Source organism: Podarcis raffonei, chromosome 4 (genome assembly GCF_027172205.1).
Source record: "Podarcis raffonei isolate rPodRaf1 chromosome 4, rPodRaf1.pri, whole genome shotgun sequence".
In the NCBI taxonomy this organism is placed as follows: domain Eukaryota; kingdom Metazoa; phylum Chordata; class Lepidosauria; order Squamata; family Lacertidae; genus Podarcis; species Podarcis raffonei.
This window is the reverse complement of record NC_070605.1, coordinates 40,633,674-40,657,106: the sequence shown is the minus strand read 5'-3', so window position 1 is coordinate 40,657,106 and position 23,433 is coordinate 40,633,674. Positions and strand designations below refer to the sequence as shown.

General features: G+C 38.4%; 2 protein-coding genes across 8 annotated transcripts in view; one reads left to right on the top strand and one right to left on the bottom strand.

The window, feature by feature from the left end:
- The window catches only part of ARL13B (ADP ribosylation factor like GTPase 13B), a 39,944-nt gene that overhangs the window by 1,699 nt on the left and 14,812 nt on the right, over positions 1–23,433 (bottom strand). For 2 of the 7 annotated variants that reach the window (XM_053386353.1, XM_053386357.1), the window contains 6 exons: positions 12,827–12,932; positions 11,562–11,764; positions 7,996–8,110; positions 5,610–5,865; positions 3,962–4,078; positions 2,871–2,942 (listed from right to left, as the gene is read on the bottom strand). In XM_053386353.1, coding sequence (XP_053242328.1) covers positions 2,871–2,942; positions 3,962–4,078; positions 5,610–5,865; positions 7,996–8,110; positions 11,562–11,764; positions 12,827–12,932 — 869 coding nt within the window. Of the gene's footprint in view, positions 1–1,720; positions 1,765–1,880; positions 2,943–3,961; positions 4,079–5,609; positions 5,866–7,995; positions 8,111–11,561; positions 11,765–12,826; positions 12,933–23,433 lie in introns of those variants that run through there. The other 5 variants (XM_053386351.1, XM_053386352.1, XM_053386354.1 and 2 more) reach the window with 4 other exon arrangements.
- Positions 13,597–22,462, top strand: STX19 (syntaxin 19). Its single transcript, XM_053386362.1, has 2 exons — positions 13,597–14,047; positions 20,577–22,462. The coding sequence occupies exon 2, from the start codon at positions 20,633–20,635 to the stop codon at positions 21,506–21,508; it is 876 nt and encodes a 291-aa protein (XP_053242337.1). The 5' UTR covers positions 13,597–14,047; positions 20,577–20,632; the 3' UTR covers positions 21,509–22,462.

Genomic DNA, 23,433 nt, shown 5'->3' with positions numbered 1-23,433 from the left:
TGAAAAGGTATACCTTTGCCCGTAATTTTTTAAACCCATATTTTGCAATTTCTCCTAATGACATTATTTTGTCGTGAAGACTTGTGGAAGAAAAATGGTAATGCTTGAAACATTTCACACCAGCAGATACTTTGTCTACAGGTAATGTATTCTAGCGAGGAAAATCATAGTATGTTAAAGAAATATAGGGTCAAAACGTAATATGAAGAAAAAAGGGGACGGAATTGAAAACTTGTCTAACCTGAATTGTTGGGGTGATAATTTTGATTATATACACAGGCGCACCCCAAACTGTTGCTGCTGCTATTTTCCCCAACTGCTTTATAGTTAACCATGTGAAGCCCACATTGACCAGGAGCTATAAAGAAAGGGAAAGGAAGAATTTCAAGCGACCATTCACTTGCAGGGTTCCTCCCTCTCTTCCACATCAACATAGTTAGCTACAAAGAGGCAGCAAATGATGGTAGGGGCTTTTAAGTGGACACCTTCAACTGTAATGTTGTCCAGACACACTAGCTCCAGATTTGCTTGTACACTTCTGAATAGTCATTTGGGGAGTTCTTTTTTTAAGACAATACAATGTGTTTCCTAAGATAAACAGGATTTGGAAAAGGAAAAAGGAGACACCCCACCCCCCACAGCCAAATTAATAAATATAGCTAAGAGAGAAGGAAAACATTCATCTTTACACTCTAAAAAAATCCATGTGTGAGACATGCAAGCTTAATACGTGCAAAATTATCAAGTAAGAAAAAGAAAACTATTGGTTTATGTACTCAGCAGGAAAGTGAGGCAGCAAACAGGAAAAGTGCATGCAAGCAGCTCTTAGGATATTTTTGAATCTGTGGCACCAAAAATAGATGGTAAGCTATATACATCTTATGCCCCCTAGTTTTGATTCAGTTTGTCACGTTAATTATTTTTTCATACATGACGTTGCATGACGTTAAGTATTGTCATAAATATTTGCTACATAGTTTTCTATAGTAAAAATATACATGAATCCAATGGCTTTTCTTTCTTTTTTTGCATAGGGGAGTTTTTACAATGGTCTGAATTTTAGGGAAATTGTCTCAACATCCCCAAAACCTTGTGCCTTCCAGATGTTTTTAATTACTATTCCCATCAGCCCTGGCTGGCCATGCTGACTAAAGATGATGGGAAGTGTAGACCAAACCTTTTGGAGGATTGATGAAGTCTGTTCTTTCTCCTGAAGCTGAAAAGTATTGGAATTCTGGCAAATGCACACTTTCTAACAGAAGATTCTAAAATTTCATTAGTGCCCATAGTAGCATCAAAAAAGCCATGGCACATGACTCTCTGTTTGTCCCCAGATTCTGTTTTATCATCTCAAATCTAAGTTGTGGGTCTTCGTTAATGAAATGCGGACAAGAATGCAAGGAACTCAGTGACAGATAAACATTATTAACTGTATTTCTGGGAATCAAATCTATGGGTGATGAATACCATATGTATTCTTGTGTCAGTAATTCACCAAGCTGAGTTACCAAGTGCAATCAGAAGTATTTCTTGCATGAGAAGATTTTCCATTTTGGGTCTACACATCAAAAAGAGAGGGAAAGTCGCTCCGTTTTGGGTCCAAGGATATATATATATATCTTTGATTTCCATTCTCATGCTCCAGCCACAAATCGGGCTGCCTTGTTTTGAGCAAAGGGAATGAAATCAGTAAATGCAAGCCCTTCACTCTCCTCCCTACCTCTGTTGTTCTCTCTTTTCTCTTGCTTTCTTCTCTTTATACTCCTTAAAAAGAAAGATGCATTTTGTTACACAAATTTGTGGAAAGGCATATTACGTAACTGTTTCATTACAGTGCAAAGTATTTGTGCTTACCACTACAAGTATTAACATTTTTTAAAACTTTTTTGGAAAAATAATAGTTCTGCAAATGTATGAAGCTGCTTTCATCCATCTTGGTATCTGAAGTGTGCATGCACACGAAAGCTCATACCAAGAACAAACTTAGTTGGTCTCTAAGGTGCTACTGGACAATTTTTTAATTTTTTATATATATTTCTACTGCGTCAGACCAACACAGCTACCTACCTGAATCTTCATCCATCTTACTATTACCTATTCTGGCTTGTAGAAGTTCGCTAGGACATGAATCATTTGCAGCCTTTCTAGGGGAAATCCTTTAAAGTAGAGATATGAGGTCTGGTCTTGTATATACAAGGCATGTGCTCTACCACTGGTCTAAGGGCATCCCCATTTTTTTGAAATATTGCTCAACAGAAATGCTTAAGCAATGAGGATATGCTATAATGCAAAAGCATCTAGATGTATTTCACAGGTCTTGGAAATACTTTCCCTCCATTAGTCATCTGAGAAGAAGAAAAAGGCAGCTGAATTTTTAAAAGAATCGGTTCATTTATTGTACAATCAATGAGATTTAGAACAAAGGTCTATTTTAAAACAGATTTATCCCTACACCCCACCTGAGCTTTAGGAATTCATTGATATATGTAAAGCTGGCAATATATGCAATTTGTTTCATTTTTTCCCTCTGGTCTATACCTAAGTACATATTTAGTATTATATGCAATGGGATCCGTTACCACGGGGTGCTGGTTGCTTTATTTGTAAATCATGGTGCAGGGGCACACCAGAGACCAATTTGTATTGAAGCAAACAGAATGAAGCAAATACTGTATAAGCAAGATGCAGCCCACACTTTGCTTTAAACAGGGGAGGGGGAGCTAGAACAAAGAATGAGCTCTTTTCAAAACTTTAAAAAATATGCTATTAAAGCTGCACATGGTTAGCTGAAATAAAAGAAAAAAGCCAGCATGCAAAATGGAACAGGTTTCTGAGGAAAACCAACAAATTGTGATCTCCTCTGAAATTACCATTACGACGGGTTTCACCAAGAGGTTCAAGTTTTCGAATTCTGTTAACTTTAGTAGGAGTTTCCCAGCCAACTACAGGAAAAAGAATATCAAAGAGCAACACCACATTGTCAAAGAGAAATCTACTGATGCAAACATTCATCTTTGTGAAGATGGAACGTATTCATTCATTCATAACCCAGAAAAGGTTACACGCATATACTTAAAGGCAAACAAACAACATATCACCGAGACAATCAAAATACGCAAATTACACAATCTCACTGAACATTTTCCTTTAGGTGTCAGTGGGACCCAAACACAACATGTCTGCAGAGATCTAGGCTGTTGGGAAGAAATTCATAATATAAATAAACTGTGCATTGAAAATTCCATTTTAAAACAAGCTGCCAGGGATGAGAAAGAACGTAAGAACAGTCGTGCTCCTTTTTTGTTGCTACTAATGACAAGTACCATCTGTAATGGGCCATTTAATCCAGTTTTCTGTCTCTAGCGGTAACCAGCCAATATTTCTGGGAAACTTATAAGCAGGGCATGGAGAGAAAGAGATTCCCTATATGCCCACAGTTATGAGACTATTTCTAATCTGTGTCACTTTCACATCTGTTCACTTATTATTCATTCTGTCAGGTTTCCCATTAATCTAGGATTACTATTTTTTAAGGGCACAACTGCTTGTATATTCCTTCAAGAGACATATTTTGATATGGCTTTCACCAAGAACTGCCACCAGAACATTTGGGAAGTGGAAAAAGTGGTGGTTAATCCATTAACCCCAAGAGTTTTGAATCAGGTCAATTATTGTCGGAATTATGGTAATGGAGATCCAATTCCTCAAGCATCTTAATTCCAGGAGTTGTAAAATGATGCTCCCAACTATCTCCCAGTGTGCACTGGGTGGGGTGGGGGGAATCCCTCCTAGCAAGAGTATTGTTCACTCTGGAATAAAATCCAACAGCGGCAGGTTTATTCTTAAAATTTCTGTATGTTATGAAAAAAGCCATGTGAGATCTATTTTCCTATTATCTGAAAGGTCACGTGAAATGGCCTTTTTGAAACTGACATACCAGTAGTTATTCACGTTTACGAACCTGGTGCAAGAGGTGCTACTGGTGTAGGATTCGGGGAAACCGTCTCTTCCATATTGACTGGTTCTACTCGATGACTCCTTTTCAATTTTAGTTTCTTTGTTTTCTTTTTGCTGTTCTCTAAAGCAAAACACAAGCAACACCTGCAATTTAGCATTTGCATCTAACTAACTCTAATGTTTACTTGTTCGTTTAACAAATAGGTATCCTGCCTTTCTATTTTCAGAATTGCTTATAGTTTCCAAATGGTAAAAACAGTGTAATCCTTTGAAACGACAATCAAATAAAAACAGCAAATAAAACTGCAACATTAAAAACGACCTTATCAGAGGTTAAAAGGCCTGAAAGGTCATCCACATGGCCATTGGGCAAGCCTCCCTGGGGACAACCATTTAAAAGCTGGCTGTCATAATCAAGAAGGCTATGTACAGTTTTCTCTCACCTAAGATAATGGGGACATCTTAGGAAGAGCCTCCAAAGAGGCAGGCCAATCTGGGAATACCTGACGATTTTCAGGCTAGCCTTCCCTACCCTGGTGCCCGCTGAATATTTTGTTCTACAGCTTCCAACATCCCTGACCACAGACCAGAGTGGAACATCCTGATGGAAGTCATAACCCAACAACACCCGGGGGGCAAAATGTTGAGGGAAGGTTAGTTTTGATTAAAGAGCCTCTGACTAACAGCACAAAGCAGAATGCCCCACCAAGTGTGTTTAGGATTGCATGGTAAGACTTTTGACTTTCTCTGCTAATTTCCATCAGGCAGGATGAGCAAGGTTCCAACTTCTAACCAGAATGACCCTATCAATCCAATGCCTGCTTGCTCAGAACAAGCACAAGTGCAATCTGTGAAATATATACAGAATTGCAAACTTATTTTGGATTTGTTTATTATTATTATTATTATTATTATTATTATTATTATTATTATCATTCAGAGTAAAAGGTGAAATTTCATCATCATCATTCAGAGTAAAAGATGAAATTTGACTGTGCCCATCTGATGGTATGGGGAAAGGGGAAGATCCATTGCATGAGTGACTGCTTGCAGGATCTTGGGATATCATCTTATAACAAGTTATAACTTATACTATTACCACTTTGCCCTTAAATAAACAAGGCAAACTTTCATCCTAACGTACCACAGAAACATATTGCGAACCTATTATCCAATTAAAACAGTCCAATCTAAGTTTAAGAGCAACATTTGTAACATGGTATCATAACTGGAACCCACCAGCTTACGAAGGAATTAAAAATAAAAACCCACCCAACAAGGGCCCCCTTAGGTAACAAAGATGAAGGATTTAGAGCAGATTTAAAACCCCCAACCCATTCACTTCATCTCTGAGCTGAAAATTACACTACAGTACGGAAGCAGGAATCTCTTATGCCATTTATCTTCTGCAAATGAGGTAAGAACCCCTACATTTCTCCCAAATCCTGTTTAATCAGAAGCAGGAGGAAAAGGCAGCTATCCTGCTGGGTCTTCACTTCTCCAAACTAGTGCAAGTGAAAAATATTTCCTTCCTTTCATCCAAACATTATGGGCATGCTAGAGTACAGAGAAGGGGAGTTGTGGCAAACACAACTGAAGTTGGCTAGCAAGTGAAGCCAGTGTTTATATTATGAGCATGAAACTCAACCCACCTATTCCAGAATTCAAAGTGGCATTATCACCAGAGTCAAGACTTTCTGAGATTTGCTGGTCATTCTCATCTTCATGTTCCAAACGTTGTGTTAGTGCAGATTTATAGTTTTCTACCAATCTACTCTCATTTGATCGCTGGCTGTTCAGGCTCTGAGTGTCCATTTGCTCCTGATCTGTTTTAGGTTTCAAGGCAATGGAAGACTTCTCATTTTCCTCCCGCTGCCTCTTCTTTTCTTGTTCAATTTTCTTTTCATTCTAACAAAGCAGAGGAAAAAATGCAATTTTTGTAAACCAGCAGTGCGGACATGAAATTTTGGGGTGGACAGTGGAAAAGTCAGCTAAAAGAAAAACAAATAAACAAACAACTCTACAAGGATCAGTGAAAATATATTATTATTATTATTATTATTATTATTATTATTATTATTAAAATCATTTGTAGCACAAACTAAGCAAAACGTTTTATAATTGTTTACATTCAGCTCAGCAATAAATCTTCAGAGAGACAAAGGGTGCCTCTATTTGAAGCGAGTTCACAGTCAGCCTAGATTTTTTTATTAATCTCCTAGGTAGCACACCATCCTTTCTGCTAGATCATACATAATCAATAATATAAAAAGAAACTTCAGATATAGAAGACTTAATCTCTGAATATTAATTAGTTTCTGTATTCTTAGTAAAGGCATGCTATATGCAACTTTACATTTTAATTGTTTTTAAATGTCAGGTATTTAAAGGTTCAGCTTTACAAATATTCTCAGTAGTGTTAGTTTAGTTCCCGCGTATGTACACAGAGATTACTGGGGGATTCCACAAACAAACCACTGTGTATAATGTACTTAAGACTTTGTAATATAGCTTCTTCCTTGCTGAGAATACTAAGCTTTTAATCACTTACATTGATTTCGGAAGCTGAGCTGCTGACATTTTTTGGTAATATTATTCTAAACCAGTTTAACTTAAAAAAAAAGTGCTGCTATTATGAAGGCAGTTCTGACCTTAATATATGCTTCCAAAGGTCTTTGGCTCATGAGGAAAGGAACAATCAAGAGTAGTCTGAGTACAAGGAAGCTGATTTTAATGCAGCTCTTTTGTTAACAGTTGTATTTGTTTTGAATTATATTTTATGTTTTCAGCAAACTTGGAAAAGCAGGTGCATATACATTTTCAAAGAAGCTCATAGAAATGAAGTATCCATAAAAAGTTAGATTGCATAGATGTAACAAGCCCATACTTAGTATTTTTCCTAGAACAATGATGGCTATCCTATAGAATGAGTGCCATATCTGGTGCAGCAGCAGAAGTTTATGGCACTCCTGGATAGAAGCCAAGCCTACAGTCCTAAGTGTAGCACTCTTGTTTGCATTACTTGCAAGGGGCTGCTGACTGATGTGCAGGCATGGAAGAGGGGTACTGGACTGTGTATGTACAGTGGTACCTTGGGTTACATACGCTTCAGGTTACATACGCTTCAGGTTACAGACTCCGCTAACCCAGAAATAGTACCTCAGGTTAAGAACTTTGCTTCAGGATGAGAACAGAAATCGTGCTCTGGCAGCACGGCAGCATCGGGAGGCCCCATTAGCTAAACTGGTGCTTCAGGTTAAGAACAGTTTCAGGTTAAGAATGGACCTCTGGAACGAATTAAGTACTTAACCCGAGGTACCACTGTAATATAATATGAAATACCAAATAGTTTGGGATTAATTTTTGGAGAAACTCCAAACAAGATGTCCACCACAGTCTTCGCTTGACTATTTAAGATACTGAGTTGTAGCCAATGCTGCTGTTCAGTTTGTACAGCAGAGTTCCATTTGCACAACATAACTTCCCCCTCCTCTGCCTTGCAACCCCCCCGCCACCTCCACATTCAACCTCAAAATCTGCTCCACTGGCTTGAGGGACCTTCTGGAGCAGATTAAGGAGACACACATGGGAAGAGGAGAAGAAAGGAAGTCCAGTTGCACAAGTGGAACACCATGCTCACAGAGCACTGGATACAAACCAGTTTTTAATATTATACATTGAATATTTAGTCTGACTGTGGGAACATATTTTAATCAATGTTAATAACTTCCAAGTAAACAATGGTGATGATCATGTTGCAAATCCCTTACTTGAACACGTATACTGTAATGTACCTCTTTTAAAACTTCTAGACCATCTTTTAAACCCAAACCAGCACTTATCTAGGATTCTTTATATTGGTAGGGGCAGTTGCTGATCTGTGTTACTCCAAATACGTTTTCTGTTAAGGGGAAGGTTGAGCAAGAAAAATCACTTCTAATCAACTGACTCAGAATCCATATCCATTATTGAACAGTATCAGTCTCAAATATATGGATGATCAACAACATTTTTAAAAATACACAAATGTTCTGATACCTTAGTGATTACAGCTGATATAGGCTGGAATGGGTTGCCTCTTACTGGTTCAGAGTCATCCTCATTAGGAACACTTCTTCCTTCTCGTTCTGCTTCTTCTCGCTCTTTCCGATCTCTTTGTTATTGTTGTTGTTTTTTAAAAAAGAAACACAGAAGATCTTCAATCCACACAATTCCAAAGGAAATGCCATTTAGGTTGTGCTCCTTAGCACATTATAAGTGTTTAAAGCATCTCATGTACATTATGTCAGTCATCCTTACAACACCCCTTGTAACAAATGCGTATTATTCCTCAAATTGCAAAGAAAGAATGTGAAGGTGAGAGCACTGGCTTGTTTGAGGCCAGCCAGCAGGGGCTGAAATGAGATCCAAGTGTGAAATGTCCTGGCTGATGGCACACACTCTTTTAGCTATTAGCACCACCAGCTTTCAATATGCATTTGAACATGCATTCTGTTCTATCCTTAAGGCAAAAAATTGAGTGCAAAATTATTAATAAAATCAGAGCAAGATAAAATTCAATATCCCTATATTTTCCAAAGATTTTACCACGCACAAGACCACCACCTGATTCTCATGACAGGTTTCTCCAATTTTGTTGTTGTGGTAATGTTAGCAGCACCTATTTTGGATGATTTGAGACTTGCCTGTTCTTTGAAAGCACACAAGGGGAGCCTTATTTACCAGGTGCAGCGAGTAGGAAGATAGATAGAAGGGAGTTGAGTGTGTTTGGGAACCTCTGATACAGCACACTCCATAAAGAGGAATCATTTGACTAGCTTGGAGGTAGTCCATGTGGTGCTTCTGGACAATTTAATTTAGACAAACAACAGTCAGGAACCAAAAGGAAAATAAAGGCATGGGGGCAGCTAGGAAAAAGGTGGGGAGGAGAGAGAAGACGAAAAACAGTGGCAAAGAGGCTTGTGTAGGAGAAGGGGGAGAATCAGGAAAGGAGGTTATGGTTGTCAACCATATAAAGTTTTCAGTACACAACACTTGTGAGTTAGATCCAGTTAGATGCACTTCTTCTAGTGGAAAGTCTCTGCTGGAACCAAATCTGTATTTCAAAGCACTTTTCTGAGAGGTACAAGCAACGAGAAACTTAGTGATTTTTTGTTATAGTTTTGAAAACTTTCATAAGGGATTTGGTGTATGATCAATGTACATGCTGCATTCACTGTAACTTAAATACTTATTAAATGGATTTTTAATCTTTCCTACATTATCTCATCTATGTTTCTGCACACCATATACTAAAATGACCAGAAAAAGCAAACACAATGCTCCCATAAATTCCACAGAGACTTGTAATACTGTATATCCATTGTTTGCTTTAAAAAAAATATATTTTCAATCCTAGAGACAGCAACTGTAGAAAACATTGGGACAGAAGTGAAAGAGGAGAGCAGAGAGATTTGGAAAACAAGTCATTACTATGATCAAAATATCAACATCTCTTTTATTTTAAAGCTTCTTTTGTTATAAAGCTTCAGTTTGGAAAGAGATCACTGTCTGGACTTCTGTCTACAAAACTTTCTCCGAAGCATGGTACTATTTTCACCTAATTTATCATAGAATAGGAACAGAAAACTATAGGAACACAAGACTAATGAACAGCCATTTCTAGGATGCTGACCTGAAGTGAGAAAAATTGGTGCAAAGTATCTGCCTTTTACCGCCTCTTGATGAACCGTGCAGAAGTTTCTGCAGCTGCCTGCCTCTAATCTTTATTCTACATGCTTTACTGTATGAGAAAAAGTGCTCCTAAATGCATGCAGTCATGGAAATAACTTGATACTGTGCAATCTTACATCATCTACAACTTCTATCAAAAACAAGCTAACAGGGCAAACCTAATCATGTCTACTCAAAAGCAACTACCACTAAATTGGTGCTTATTCCAAGGTAAGTAGAGTTAATGTTGCAGCCTCAATGTAATGGCCATGCCTAGTCATTAGAGCAAGCAAGCAAGCAAGCAAGCAAGAAAGATGCTTGAGCACATGGACTCTGTATGCTCAGTGTGTAAACACAATGTTTCTCTGCTGCTTTTGAAAGTTTAGAAACTGCACAGAAGCACAATACATTTAAATACATTTATTATCTGGACTGATTAAATGATACTGAAGCACTGTACTTTAGAATGGTCATTTAATGTGTGGACAGTACACCCTGTGCTGAATAAAACACAAATCAATGGAAAAGATTGGCACGTTAAGGAATTATGAACACAGATTGTTTTTTTTTTAAAAAAGTAAACAAAAACCTCATGTGGTCCGTCAATAAAATCACTCATGGTTGTTTTACTCCAGAATGCTGTGCACATCATAATAACAGCATGTAAGAACCTGAACCTAGCCCTAAGATTTTGCAAGGAACAGCAGGCACCACCACAGCAGGCATCACTGTAACAGCCTCACTCTAATGATGCTCCAGGTTCTGACAAAGTAGTTGACGACTTCTACCACATGATTGGGATGCGGGTGGCGCTGTGGGTTAAACCACTGAGCCTAGGACTTGCTGATCAGAAGTGAGCTCCCGTTGCTTGGTCCCGCCAACCCAGCAGTTCAAAAGCACGTCAAAGTGCAAGTAGATAAATAGGTACCGCTCCGGCGGGAAGGTAAACGGAGTTTCTGTGCACTGCTCTGGTTCTCCAGAAGCGCCTTAGTCATGCTGGCCACATGACCCGGAAGCTGTATGCCGGCTCCCTCGGACAATAAAGCGAGTTGAGTGCAGCAACCCCAGAGTCGGTCACGACTGGACCTAACGGTCAGGGGTCCCTTTACCTTTACCTTACCACATGATTACCAATACACTTGGAAAGCGACAATTAACAGCTCTGGAGGGTAGGACTCAAACCAATGGCTTCAATTTACAAGAAAGGAGATTCCAACTAAACATTCGGAAAAAACTTTCTGACAGTAAGAGCTGTTTGGCAGTGAAACAAGACTCCTGCGAGAGGCAGTGGACGCTCCTTCCTTGGAGGCTTTTAAGCAGAGGTTGGATGGCCATCTGTCATGGATGCTTTAGCTGAAATTCCTGCATTGCACGGGGATGGACTAGATGACCCTTCGATGATTCGATGATTTAGCAATCTCCAACACATGTACCTTTCTAGTTCAGTTAAATAGTAATTTTAACACTGTCATGGAAGATTCATTGACTGTTCCCCTCCAGGGCACCCGTAAAGACATCAGTAAACAAGGTTGTGCACATTACACTTGTCTGAGATGCGATGTTGTTCCATGTTGTACACAACACTGACATATGGTATGATGAAAGGCAGTAGAAAAAATGTTTTATGTAACTACTTACATATCTTGGTAAAGTATTTTTATTTCCCTTTGGGGTTGCTATTATATTTATTTCAAAATAAATATTCTTAAGTAAATATACATTATTATGTTATTTCAAGTTGTTACATTACTTCAAAATAAATAAATGAAAGTTATTATGTTACTTCAAACTAAACAAATGACATTTTTTAAATAACTAAATATTTTTTTTAAGAAAAAAACTTAATAGTGTTCTTTCATACAGTCCCTTCTTATAAAGCAAAACAAACATACCTTTCTTCCCGTATCTTCCTCACTCGTTCTGCCCGCTCTCTTTTCTCTTGTTCTTCAGCTGCTTTTTGCTCTATGGTATCTTTCTGGATTCGTTCATGTAAGGCATCAAAATCTTTGGCTATAATATGTAACAGCCAGAGTAAACCTTTCTTTATAGATTTGTCAATTTTCTTTCCATAGCCCATGATGGCTGAACACGGTTCCTATATGCAAGAGAAAAATCAGCAGCATTATATTGTTAAATTACTATCAACGTGGACAAAGAGATCCTAACTCACTGGCAATTATACAGGTGCTTGTCAGTTGGAACTCATACACATTTTGATTCATCTCAGTACTGAACTGTAAAGGCTGCAATCCAGAGAGATGCAGGTGCAGGTTTGCCTACACACTCCAAAAATGGCTTTCCCAGAAGCTGCCCTCATATATATTCCAAAAATATGAGGAAAATGATCACTTTGGCAATTTGGTACAAGAGCAATTTAAATGAGGATTTAGACATTGGAAATTTTTTTTACTAGGGTTCTTCTAAAGCAGTAGACATGTGGCATAACGTTAATGGAATTTAAAGCGCTGTCATCTTAAGTGAATCTGCCATGTCAAAGAATAAAATGGGAGAAAGGATGACACCACCACGCATTCAAGGGGCGTGTGAGGACGGTTGTGGGGCTGAGCTTACTAGCCCCGCTCCCATGTGTTTGGCGTAAGTGCATACCAGCATATTGCACAGATCCACAGATAGAAATGTTCCAACAAATACCAGAACCCTGGAATAAAACTTATCGTGAAAGACATGTTGGGAAGATTTGCCATTGCTTAAACTATTTCACTCGGTTACTCTAAAGGTTACTGATCCCCCACCACACCCCGTTGCCACCTTTTATTAGCAACATTTGTTAAATAAATAAGTTAATAAAGCTCAAGAGCAGCAGTTAAATTCAGTGCAATGATGGACACTACAATGGAACAGTAGCCTAAAGCATTTGAGTGGTGGCAAAGGCTAGGGTGGGTTTGGCCTTAATTTCCTTACAGCCTGGATATTAAGCCGCTGAAGCAAGTCTACCTGTCTTTTATTAAAACTGGTGCAGTAATCACAACCAGAGCTCAGGAGCACAGAAGAAGAGAAAATGGCTGGTTGTAAAGTGGATGGAAACAATGGGATTACACAATTCTAGTTTCAAAGTTCTGCTCACACATCAGGTTTAAGGAAGTTAATCAATCTTATTAAAAGGAACCTACAATTAATCTTATTAAAATGCACTTACAATCTGACAGAGACATTTGTGCTCGTTGACAAGCTTTTCAAGAGATAAACACTCAATTACATCTGCTTCTGCCAAGGCGCCTTCTTTATCCTGCTTATTTGCTAACCTAAGAAAAAGAAAGACACCAAGTGAGAAGATGCAACAGCACTGTTTACATTAGTAAACGTACAAGACAAGCAATAGCAGGAGAAAATCTCAATTTATGTGTGCAATAGAAGGCAGTGACAGTCTCCGATATTGCCCATTTACAATAATTACTCCTCAGAGGAATAAGTTGCACATAATGGTTAATTACCAGAAAAAGGGAAATCATAACATTGTATTAATTACTCTTAAAACACACAGTATACACTTCTTCTTTTTTTTTTGAAGCAGGTGGATGTCAAGCTTATTGTTTTGTTGTAAATTGTTCCAACAAAAGGAATGCACAAATTCAAAGAGTTATTTTTAAGTAGAGTTCAAACTTGTGTATCTTCAGTGGCCAGAACCAAAAGCTCTGTATGGTGTTTCATGCCTGCACTATAGCTATTCCTAAGGGCTGGCGCTCTATCTCGCTCTTGCGTACGTGCGCTCTCTCTCTCTCTCTCTCTCTCACACACACACACACAGCATCTCATGTGAAAGGATGGCATGGAGTGGGGAGGGATCAGTCACTCTGTATGTTCACACAATAGCACTTTGTGCATGCTTGATGGCCTCTGAGGATCCCAGCATTTCCTCCCCTCTATATTATCCGTGATCCCTGGCACTGATATGCATAGTCTAAAAATTCCTCTTATTTGCATGCCAAGTATCCGATGTTCAGGGGATTTATTTTTAGGAGTAGAATCATATTAAGCAACAGGCATTTGCATTGTAAACCAGCAAGTCCAGTAAGGAGGAAGGCAGGCAATGGCACTTCCTGGTGCTGCCTCATTAGAATAGAATGGCCCGCCTTGAAAGCAAGGCTGGGTTTCCAACAGGCAGAACCAGATTCCCCAAGCGTAAAGTAAGCAATTTGCTCTGTTGTACAACGTAACTAGTGAAGGCTCTCATACTCCACAGCTTTCTAAGATGCACTTTCCCAATGATCATTAAGGTCTAGGAGGATTAAGTAAGCAGAAACTGTTTTAATGGAAATCACACTCCTGCTCTGTTATTTACCCTCACAAGGATATTGCAAAGCATCTTGAAGCACCAGATCCTAAAGAGGCTTCCGGCAACTCAGGATTTTAAAAAAAGGTAAGTAGTTCGGTTTTATTTTACATCAAATAATACAAAGTAGAACACTGAGTAATTTAAAAGCCCCCAATGTTAAGATGTGTTAAGAATACAGGAGACGTCTGCCCTCTGCAAAGTTTGAAAACATTTCGAATAGATATGTTTGTAGAGCTTTATTACTTAGGTACATGAATACTAATCTGCTAGACGTGTTTTATGCACCCAAACTCGTTTCATTTGGAAGCATGCCAGCAGCAGCTTAAAAGATGAGAGTTCATTTTTAATTTTCCAAGTCAATAAAACCATTCTTTGCACAAATTCCTCATTTTAAAACTGAGGAAGGTTCACAGCAAAATATATACTTGAAGCAATATTCTGGGAGGTGGGTGGTTGTAAAGTTAAGAATACGAAGCTAAACACTGCGTGAAGGATTCTTGTTTTATTTACTTGTATGCTTAATATACCTACTTGAATATGGTGTGGAATCAAGGAAACAGAAAAAGGTTGTAAGAGCCTCGGGGGACTTTATTACAGTTGGAGAACTTCAGCACTTTTATTTTAGGAATCATGGGAAAGGGAGTGTATGTGTACATTTGACAGAAATGACATCATCTTACAATTATGAAAAAAAATGTGAGTACTGTATGTGGAAACGCTTGCAGTCAAAGGTCATGCTCACAGATAACAGATGTAATGAAACTTTACTCCAGGATTTCCTTAATCCTCAAAAAGCTGGGGTATTATTATAAAAGGTTAAAACATGATTTTTTTAAAAGTTCAGCTAAACTTGCCTCCTGCAAGCTGCAGGGTTAGCACAATGTAATGCCTCAGAAGGCACTTTCATTGATACATTAGAAATTTCCTATAAAGTCTGGCTTTACAAGTGATTTAAAAATATTCTGTTTCTGTACTCTGAATTTAGATAGCGGCTTTTCATATTTTCTGCATTCAGAAACTGCCTTGTACACCAACTTGTCCGTCAACAACTCCCCCCAAAACAGAGAGTATTCTATAATAATCAGGGCATGCTGGCAAGAGCCTTCACTGCCAGGTTGCCCAAAGTCACTTCATATTCCAGAATGCTGGTCTTCAGATGGTGAGTCACAGCATGACCTAAAGTGGGTCTCAACTGTAACATTACCACCATAGAAATATACATTAAAAGATTAAGAAGTGAGCTCTGGAAAGCCTTGTTGGGGCTAAACAATGGATCCCAAGTCTTAAAAGGTTGAAGATTGCAGCTCTAAAACACCTGCAGCATTTCATACATTGGGGACCCGCCTTTCGGAAATATTTTTCTGCCATTCTTGTTATTCTCCTAGAGAATGTCAGGGTTCCTCAAACTACAGTTCGGGAAAGACTGTTCTAGACAAATGCTGCAATGTTAACACTGCAAACACTCAAAGGAAACATTAAATTAAGTTATCAACAGATTTTGTATCTCTTAGCCTGATTAAATGTGCAATAACCACTGTAAAGATTTCAATGACTAGCTCAACTGCAGGGTATCCAAGTCCTTAGAGTATTTCACCAATATAGAAGTAGACATTTTGTTAAGCAGCTGAAACAGTTCAAGACTCCCTGTTTACCAGGGAAAGTGTCAACAAGGGAACAAATCATGCCTGCCCTGCAAAATTCGCAACACAAAATCTGTCTTGCAATGACAACCAAAACTCTTGCAGAGAACAATTCCTACCTCCAAGAGTATTGGCACAGCCCATATGAAACTGTTCATAACATTATTCAACAAACAGTACAGTTGCAGTTACAAATACAATTGATTTCTCCAGTCACCAAGAACATTAACTCAATTTATTTATGGCTCTTTCCAAGTAAGGCATACATTTATGGTGCTGGTTTTTTCAAGTTTGTTGCTGCCGATTGGCAACTGAAGCTCTGGTTTCATTATGAGCTGTTTCTTATTACGAAGTGCTTCTCCTCCTCCTCATTTCTGAATCACACTGCCTTTCTCTGGGAGTATTCATTTAGTGATCTCCACCCTGTATCATTTGGTTCTCACCTCTGGAATAATCAACTCTCATCCAATACTTCGTTATATAATAAAGCTGTTGTAAAAACGATACATGTGTTGACCCTGGTCCAACACCAACAATCTTTAATAGAAGGGCAATGCTATTCTTGAAAAATGAAGATATTCTATTCCTTATTTGAGACTTTAGAAGATTGAGGCAGGGGGAATGTAAACTTCTGCCATAGAAAAAGCAATGTAGAATCTTCACAAGGCATCATATATATATATATATATATATATATATATATATATATATATATACACACACACACACACACACACACACACACACACTGTGTTTGTGTGTGTGTGTGTGTGTGTGTGTGTGTATGCGCGCAGTACTGCAATAGAGTGGTAGGAGAGGATATATTTACAATTTCAAACATTTTATATTTAAATTAAAGTTTGTTATATCCCAGCAGCCTACAATGGAATGATAAAGCAAGCAGCAAATATAAAGTTGTGGCCAATGAAGTTGCTACACAAGGACTTTTGCTGGTGCAATAGAACTTTCATTTCCTTTCCTCACCCTGTGCGCCAGCAGATCTGTTCTAGGGGTTCCCCCAATCCTCGGGAGCAGATGGGGGGCCTGAGAGGAGAGGAGATGATGAGGAAGTTCTACTGAGCCAGCAGAAGTCCTTGCACCAGTGGGATGAATTCGAAGAATACTAGCCTAACATCTCAAAATGTTGCATACTTTTTAGAAAGCAACCGCAGAATGATAAAATGCCAAAACAGCAAGTAACAGAGAAAATAAAAATAAAAATTGTCACTAAAAAAAAAAATTAAAAACAATAGTTTGTCCGGATGCCTAAAGGAAAGGATGGCCTTCAGAAAGAGTGCACCCAGAATTAAATAACACCAATCAAAAATTTAAAGAAATCTATCCCAGCTGCTAGTCACTTCACCTTTGGAAATGGGAGCACCAACAGAATAGTGTCTTGAGGAAGATCTTAACACTCAGGCAAATTCATACGGAGGCAGATACTCTGATCCCAAACTGCACAAGGCTTTTTAAGTTAAAACCAGGGCAATCATATTGAGTTAAAAGCAGAGTTTTGCATTGTTCCTGGAAGCAAAAGAGGCTAGTGCAAAGTCTATTACAGCCATTTTCTATTCTTTGTTGTGTAGACTTGTGTTTCACAGCTAGAGAGATGCAGTACTGAGCCTCTTAAAAAGCATATGAGCAACAGCCAACTTTTAAAGGTTTTATTTTTAACTGTAATAACAAGGCTTCAAGAATTACAGTTTTACATTAATTCAGTTTAATGCAAACCAAGTTAGTGTTTTCTGTAGGTGACAAAAATAGAGACTATTGTTCTGCCACTTAATTACTAAGTGGTTAGTCATACTAAATTAATGTTGGCCAGGGATGTGTTAGACTATGCTAAGAGATATTTTCAGGTTGGTACCCTGAAGTCTCAATTTAGTACATCAGTTCTTTTTTACATGCACCAAACTGATTTAAAAAGAAAAAAGAATATGCTAAATTGTACCAAGCAGTTTTGTAACATTACTGAAGAAAGTCATCATAAAATTTTCTGCTCTAGAAGTCACAGTGTTTTGCAATGTATTATCAGAACACAGCTTATTTTTCTTGTAGACTGCAAGTTTCCAACAACTGGTACTGAAATATGCTTGCCTGTTAAGTTCCAGAACACTCATGGTATTCTAAGGAAATGGGATTGGAGATTGCACTTTAGGAGAATGATACAAGGAGGCACAGAAAATTATACCTCAGTATTAAGGAGGGAGAAAAACACATTTGAAAAGGGACTAATAGGACATACTCAGCAGTTGTATCAATGAATTAGGTGTTTCCCACAGAATCATATGACAAGCAAATACAGATCTCAGGCCATAAACCCCAGCTATATAATTTTCAGGTGCTCAAATGGTTTCATTAATATGCTTACAACAAGGTACCATATTGCTGATACTTACTCACCACCTTCCTTAAAGGCAGTCTGTATGGCGTCAGATAAGAACTGCTGCCAAACCCAGTTTATTAAATTAAAATATGTATTGCATTCTAACCAAATCATTAATTGATCTGGGAACTATTCCTGAGCCAAGCACTTTAGGGAAGTTCCACTGTTTACAATCACCAACTGAGACAACTGGAAACTGTTTCAGCATGGAAGCATTCTACCATTGGTCCTGAAACATTAGACTCATTACACAGTGTGTGTTAGCCAAACTGAGTGCAAAGTCCTGACACCAGAACTGCAAATGCATTTACTTTAGATGTCCTATGTGATCTGGCCAAGCAACATAGTAAGTGGTTTTTGAGTATCAAACCTCCTGCTTCATAAAAAAAATGAAGTTTGTATTCAGGCAGCAATGTCGAGTGAACCAATGTATGAAAAATTCCACTGAGTACAGCTCAAAGCCTACAGCTCTTGCCACCCAATCCTTATCCAGTTTTCACAGTTAAGTCCACAGCATATGGGTATAGGATATAGTTACAATAAAGGGACACCATAGATTATACTGCAGCATACAGAAATACGGTAAACAACAGAAAAATTAGAGTGAACCAAACCAGCAAGCATAGCCTTAACATGAAGGCAATGCACCAAAAGGTCAGTCAAACTGAAAGCCTACCAAGACTTTTGCTTCTTTCTCTCCAAGGCCATAAACCTTCTCCTTCTTTCTCACCCACCTCTCCACAAATAAAACCCTTCAATGAAAAACAAGCATCACAAGAGCTGGAATTTGGAGCATAATCCTGTGAGATACACAGTTTTATCAAAGGGCCATGGGACTGCATGTTAGGGCACACTCTATTGGGAACAGTTCATTTGCAAATGTCAAAAACATGAATAGAAGATATCCCCCAAGGGATTGGATCCTTAGTCAGCAATCAACAAGCTATTGAATCTTCAGAAAGTAGAAACTGAAGAGCAAAGAGACATTGATGTTACTTCCCTCAGTCCAGTACAGAATAAAGCATTTGCGAATAACAAGTTTTTATATATAATCCTACTCACATTCTGGTAATGTGTTTGGCAATGCCTGATCCTTTCAACAGGCTGAGACACTCTTTTCTTTTAAAAAAAGTTATTCAAATTGGGAGTGGTGTGTGCATGCATGTATATCTTTCAAGACACTGTTTACAGATGTGCAATGAAAAAAATCCCTACAATATCCAAATTTCCAATATAATGGGCTGGGTTTTTATTATTTTTTAAAAGACCTGTATTTTTATCTGCCTGTTTTATCTGCTGTTTTATACTTCATATGGTTGTTTTATCTTATTTATTGTTTGCAACCTTGGGCACCATTGGGTGGAAAGAGGATATAGATATTTAAATTATGTAAGGCAGAGGTGGGGAATCTCAGGCCCAGGGGACAAATATGGGCCCCAGCATGTGCTATCTGGCCCTTGGGACCTTTGCAGAAAACTCCCCTTCTTACCAGCCCTGCTCCATGCCCTCAGTTGCTTTTGCCTGACTAGAATGCTTCCATGAATTGTGTTCATTTGCCTGGATAAAGTGAAGTATGTGGGCGCCTGTGTGTGTTTGTTGCATGGATGCAACAAAGCCTAATGTACAAAAAGGTAAGAATCTCAAGCCATCATCCCACTGACTTTTGCCTATCATCCCACCCAACCCTCTCATGCATTCCCTGGAAAATGTGGCTCACAGGTTGAAAAAAGCTCCCCATCCTTGATATAAATAATCCACCATCTCCAAACTAAAGTAATGACTCTTTAAGTTTATCAAGCATTTCAGGTTTTAGAAGCAACAGCTGTATCTCTTCTTGGGAAGTACAAAATAACTGGACTGCTTCCATGCCAAAAAAGAAACTAGCTTTTTGTTTTTGTTTTTAATGTCACAGATTTAGTTCTTTCCAAAATGCAGAAGTAATGTTTCTGACTTTGTAGTCATGATTAGCAGATTTCCATGCAGATTTCTTGCACAAATTATCTTACCTATTTCATTCCTTTAATAAATACAGTTGTATTTATTAATAAATACAGAAGAGTACATTCTAACCAGACACGGTTATTGTTTACTTTCGTACAATGTTTCACCACACCAAGCAGTTAGCTCTGCAAAGTTTATAGACTGCACCATGGTTAGCTCTGGCGAGAGAAGGTAAGAAGTGAAAGATCATGCAAGTCTCCAATTCATGATTAGGATTTTAAAAAAATGTTTACATATGTAATTTTCAAGATATTGTCACCTTGCAGGTCACTTGAGTTTTCTTTCTGCCCATCACACCAAAAAATAATAATAAAAAGATGTAGTACAATATTGGACCAGTATTAGACAGTCAACAATTATGTGTATTTCCTGCACATTTCAAAGAATCTCGAGGTGGACCAAGTATTTCAAAGAGCATGTCTAAGGGAAAAATAAAATTTGCTTTATGTGCAACCTATTTATGGTAGCTTATGCTGCTGCATTTTTCTGACTCCCCCTCCCTCTCCGTTAAAGGTTTTCTGCCAGCCATCCTTATAATAGGTCTGTGGATAAACAACAGCTTACTAAAGTGGTTTTTAATCCTTAGGTTTACACAACTGTCTGGTTTTAAAAAGAACAGAACTGCAGAAAACTCTACAGAAGATGAAAGACCGCCTTCAAGAGCTTAAATTGCGAGCAAAGGAACTGCAATTAATAGAAGAAAACAGTCGTTCTCCTAGTGTTGTGGCAGAGGAAAAAGAACTTGAACAAACAGCTGTCATTTTTGAAAAGGAGCCCATAACTGAAAGGTACCTGAATGAAATCCAGCAACTTCACAATGATATTAACAATTTGGCAGCAGACGTCCAAAAGTTCAGCCAGCAGCAAAAAAGCCTAGTGGCTTCCATGAGGAGATTCAGCGTACTTAAAAAGGAGTGCAGCATCACAAAAGGGATAAAGGTTCAAGCAGAACACATTAGCAAGTGCTTGGACGACTTGTCAAAAACACTGAAGAAAGCAGAGAAAGAACATGGTTCATCATCTGCCATTATAAGGGTTCTGAGTGCTCAGCGGGCGGTCCTGTTCCGTCGCTTCCAAAATATCATGTTTCTGTACAACGCCGCCATAACAGCCAAGCAAGAAAAATGCAAAGCTTTTATTGTGCGCCAGCTTGAAGTGGCTGGAAAAGAAGTCTCCGAGGAAGAAGTGAACGACATGGTTCAGCAAGGAAAATGGGAAATCTTCAACGAAAACTTGCTCACCGAGGTCAATATCACAAAAGCTCAGCTATCTGAGATTGAACAGAGACACAAAGAACTGGTCAATCTGGAGAACCAGGTGAGAGACTTGAAGGGCCTCTTTGTCCAAATCTCACTTTTGGTGGAAGAACAAGGTGAAATGATCGACAGCATCGAAATGGAAGTTGTCAAAACTCAGGACTATGTTCAGACGACAACAGAGAAATTCAGGCTGGCGGCAAGGTATCGAAAGAAGCATCCGTGCAGAGCAATATGCTGCTGGTGCTGCCCCTGCTGTTAATAGGTTTTTTTTGTGTGTGTGTTTTTTTGGGGGGGATACAGGCAGTTAAATGTTCTTTGCAATAGCCCTAATCCAGTATGTAATGAACATAGGTGACCCTGCTGGGGGCGGGGGTTTGCACTATCAGGCAAAGCCACAGTTTGATTCAACATTCTCTTTTTCACATGCCCTGAATGCTGCAAATTTGGCAGGGGATCTAAGGAACAAAAGGGGTGACTTTCAAGGGAACAGGCAGACTTTCTGACCCTCATCCCCTGCCATTGCTTATTAAGATCTAGTGGTGGACTTTGATATAATAGTGAAGAGTTTCTCAAAAAAGGGAACAAGGTAGTGCTGGGTGTAGCAGGATGGAGTTCTGTTACCAGTCACAGGTCACAGGAACTAGTCAAACAGGTGCTTGTGACAACAGGTGCAACCAGGTGCCACACAGCACTCGCCTCCACATTCGATTCACTTCCTTGGGAAGTGACTGTATGCTCCTAGCAATTTTATTCAGCAGTTTAGATGAAGGAAAACTGCAAGCCCAGTGTAATAAATGCTAGGACAATGTCATCCAGAACGTGCTCAGCAAATCTGCAGCGAGTTCACATTCCTCTGTTGTCTGGCTTTTCTAAGAACAAAGAGTTTGAAATAATTTGTTACTGTGGTATTTCACAAAATACTAGTTGAAGAACAGGGAAATAGATTGTTCAGCTAAAAGAGCTGCACTGAAACAGGTTAAAGGGGGGAAAGGTTGTTACAAAAACATATGTGTAAAATCTTTAAGAATGCAGTAAAGGATATAGCTATTTTTTGTATGTTACACGTTTTCTTCCATGTCATTTGTATAAACATAACAGTTCTATGATATTTTGGGAGATGTGCATCTGTAACCAAGGTCTTGGTTTATACTTTCAAAACATAATAAGTTTCTTCAATATATATGTTTAAAAAAAACAAAAATTGGTGCAAATGCATAGCATGCTTCAACCAACTTTGAACATTTGTTATTCCAAAAAGGGAATTATTCTTGCAGCACAGCTTTTCTGTGTCTGTTAAACAAGTGTTAGCAATACAGGTTTATTAATTTCATCCGAAGACTAGGGTCAAAAAGGTAAAAAATAAAAATGGGGGGAAAGGCTATTTCATACAGTATACAGGGAAAAAATTGTTTGTCCCTTCCTTGTGGCCAGTTCCAGTTTCCTGGTGTAGAGGGCATGTATAAGCTGCTATCATGCCACAGGCTAGAACCAAAAGATCTATTTTAGGCATGTCCAAAGGCTTCATCACCCTCAATAGAATTTTTTCTGGTTGAATCACAATACCATCCACTAAGCCATTTTATTTTTAAAAAAGTTATTTTCAAAAGTTCTCTCTGTTCACAAATGTTTTGCCATAGAGCATACAACACAAGCTCAAAGTTGTATTGGACACATAGAGACAGGTATGTGGTTCTTTGACCCTGAGCATAACATCTGTTTATGTAAGCATTGCAACAATTAGACCATAAAAGGGATCGGTCCGTTTGTGGGCATGAGAGTCTTGTGGTCATCTCATAAATATATTTTCCCCCACAATTATGCCAGAACACAGTAACATGACACTGACTACTAAAAACACAAAACTAAAGACTTATTATTAAGGAGCTTAAGTCAATTGATTACAATTGAGTCTACTCTGAATGTGGTTTAACACTGGAGTCATAATTATTCAGAAACGAAAGAGCTATTGTCTGCAGAAGAACTTTTTTTGCTGCCAGCAGCTTTAGCTCTCCATAGTTGTCAAATTACCACATTTCACAAATGCTAATTTAATTTATTTAAAAAGCTAATTTATTTTTACTCAGAATAGAAAAGTAAAAAGACTATTACCATATATACAGTTTGTTTCATAAAGTGCAAATCTATCACTAGTGTGAGACAAGAATGAAAAGTATGTGTGGGGAA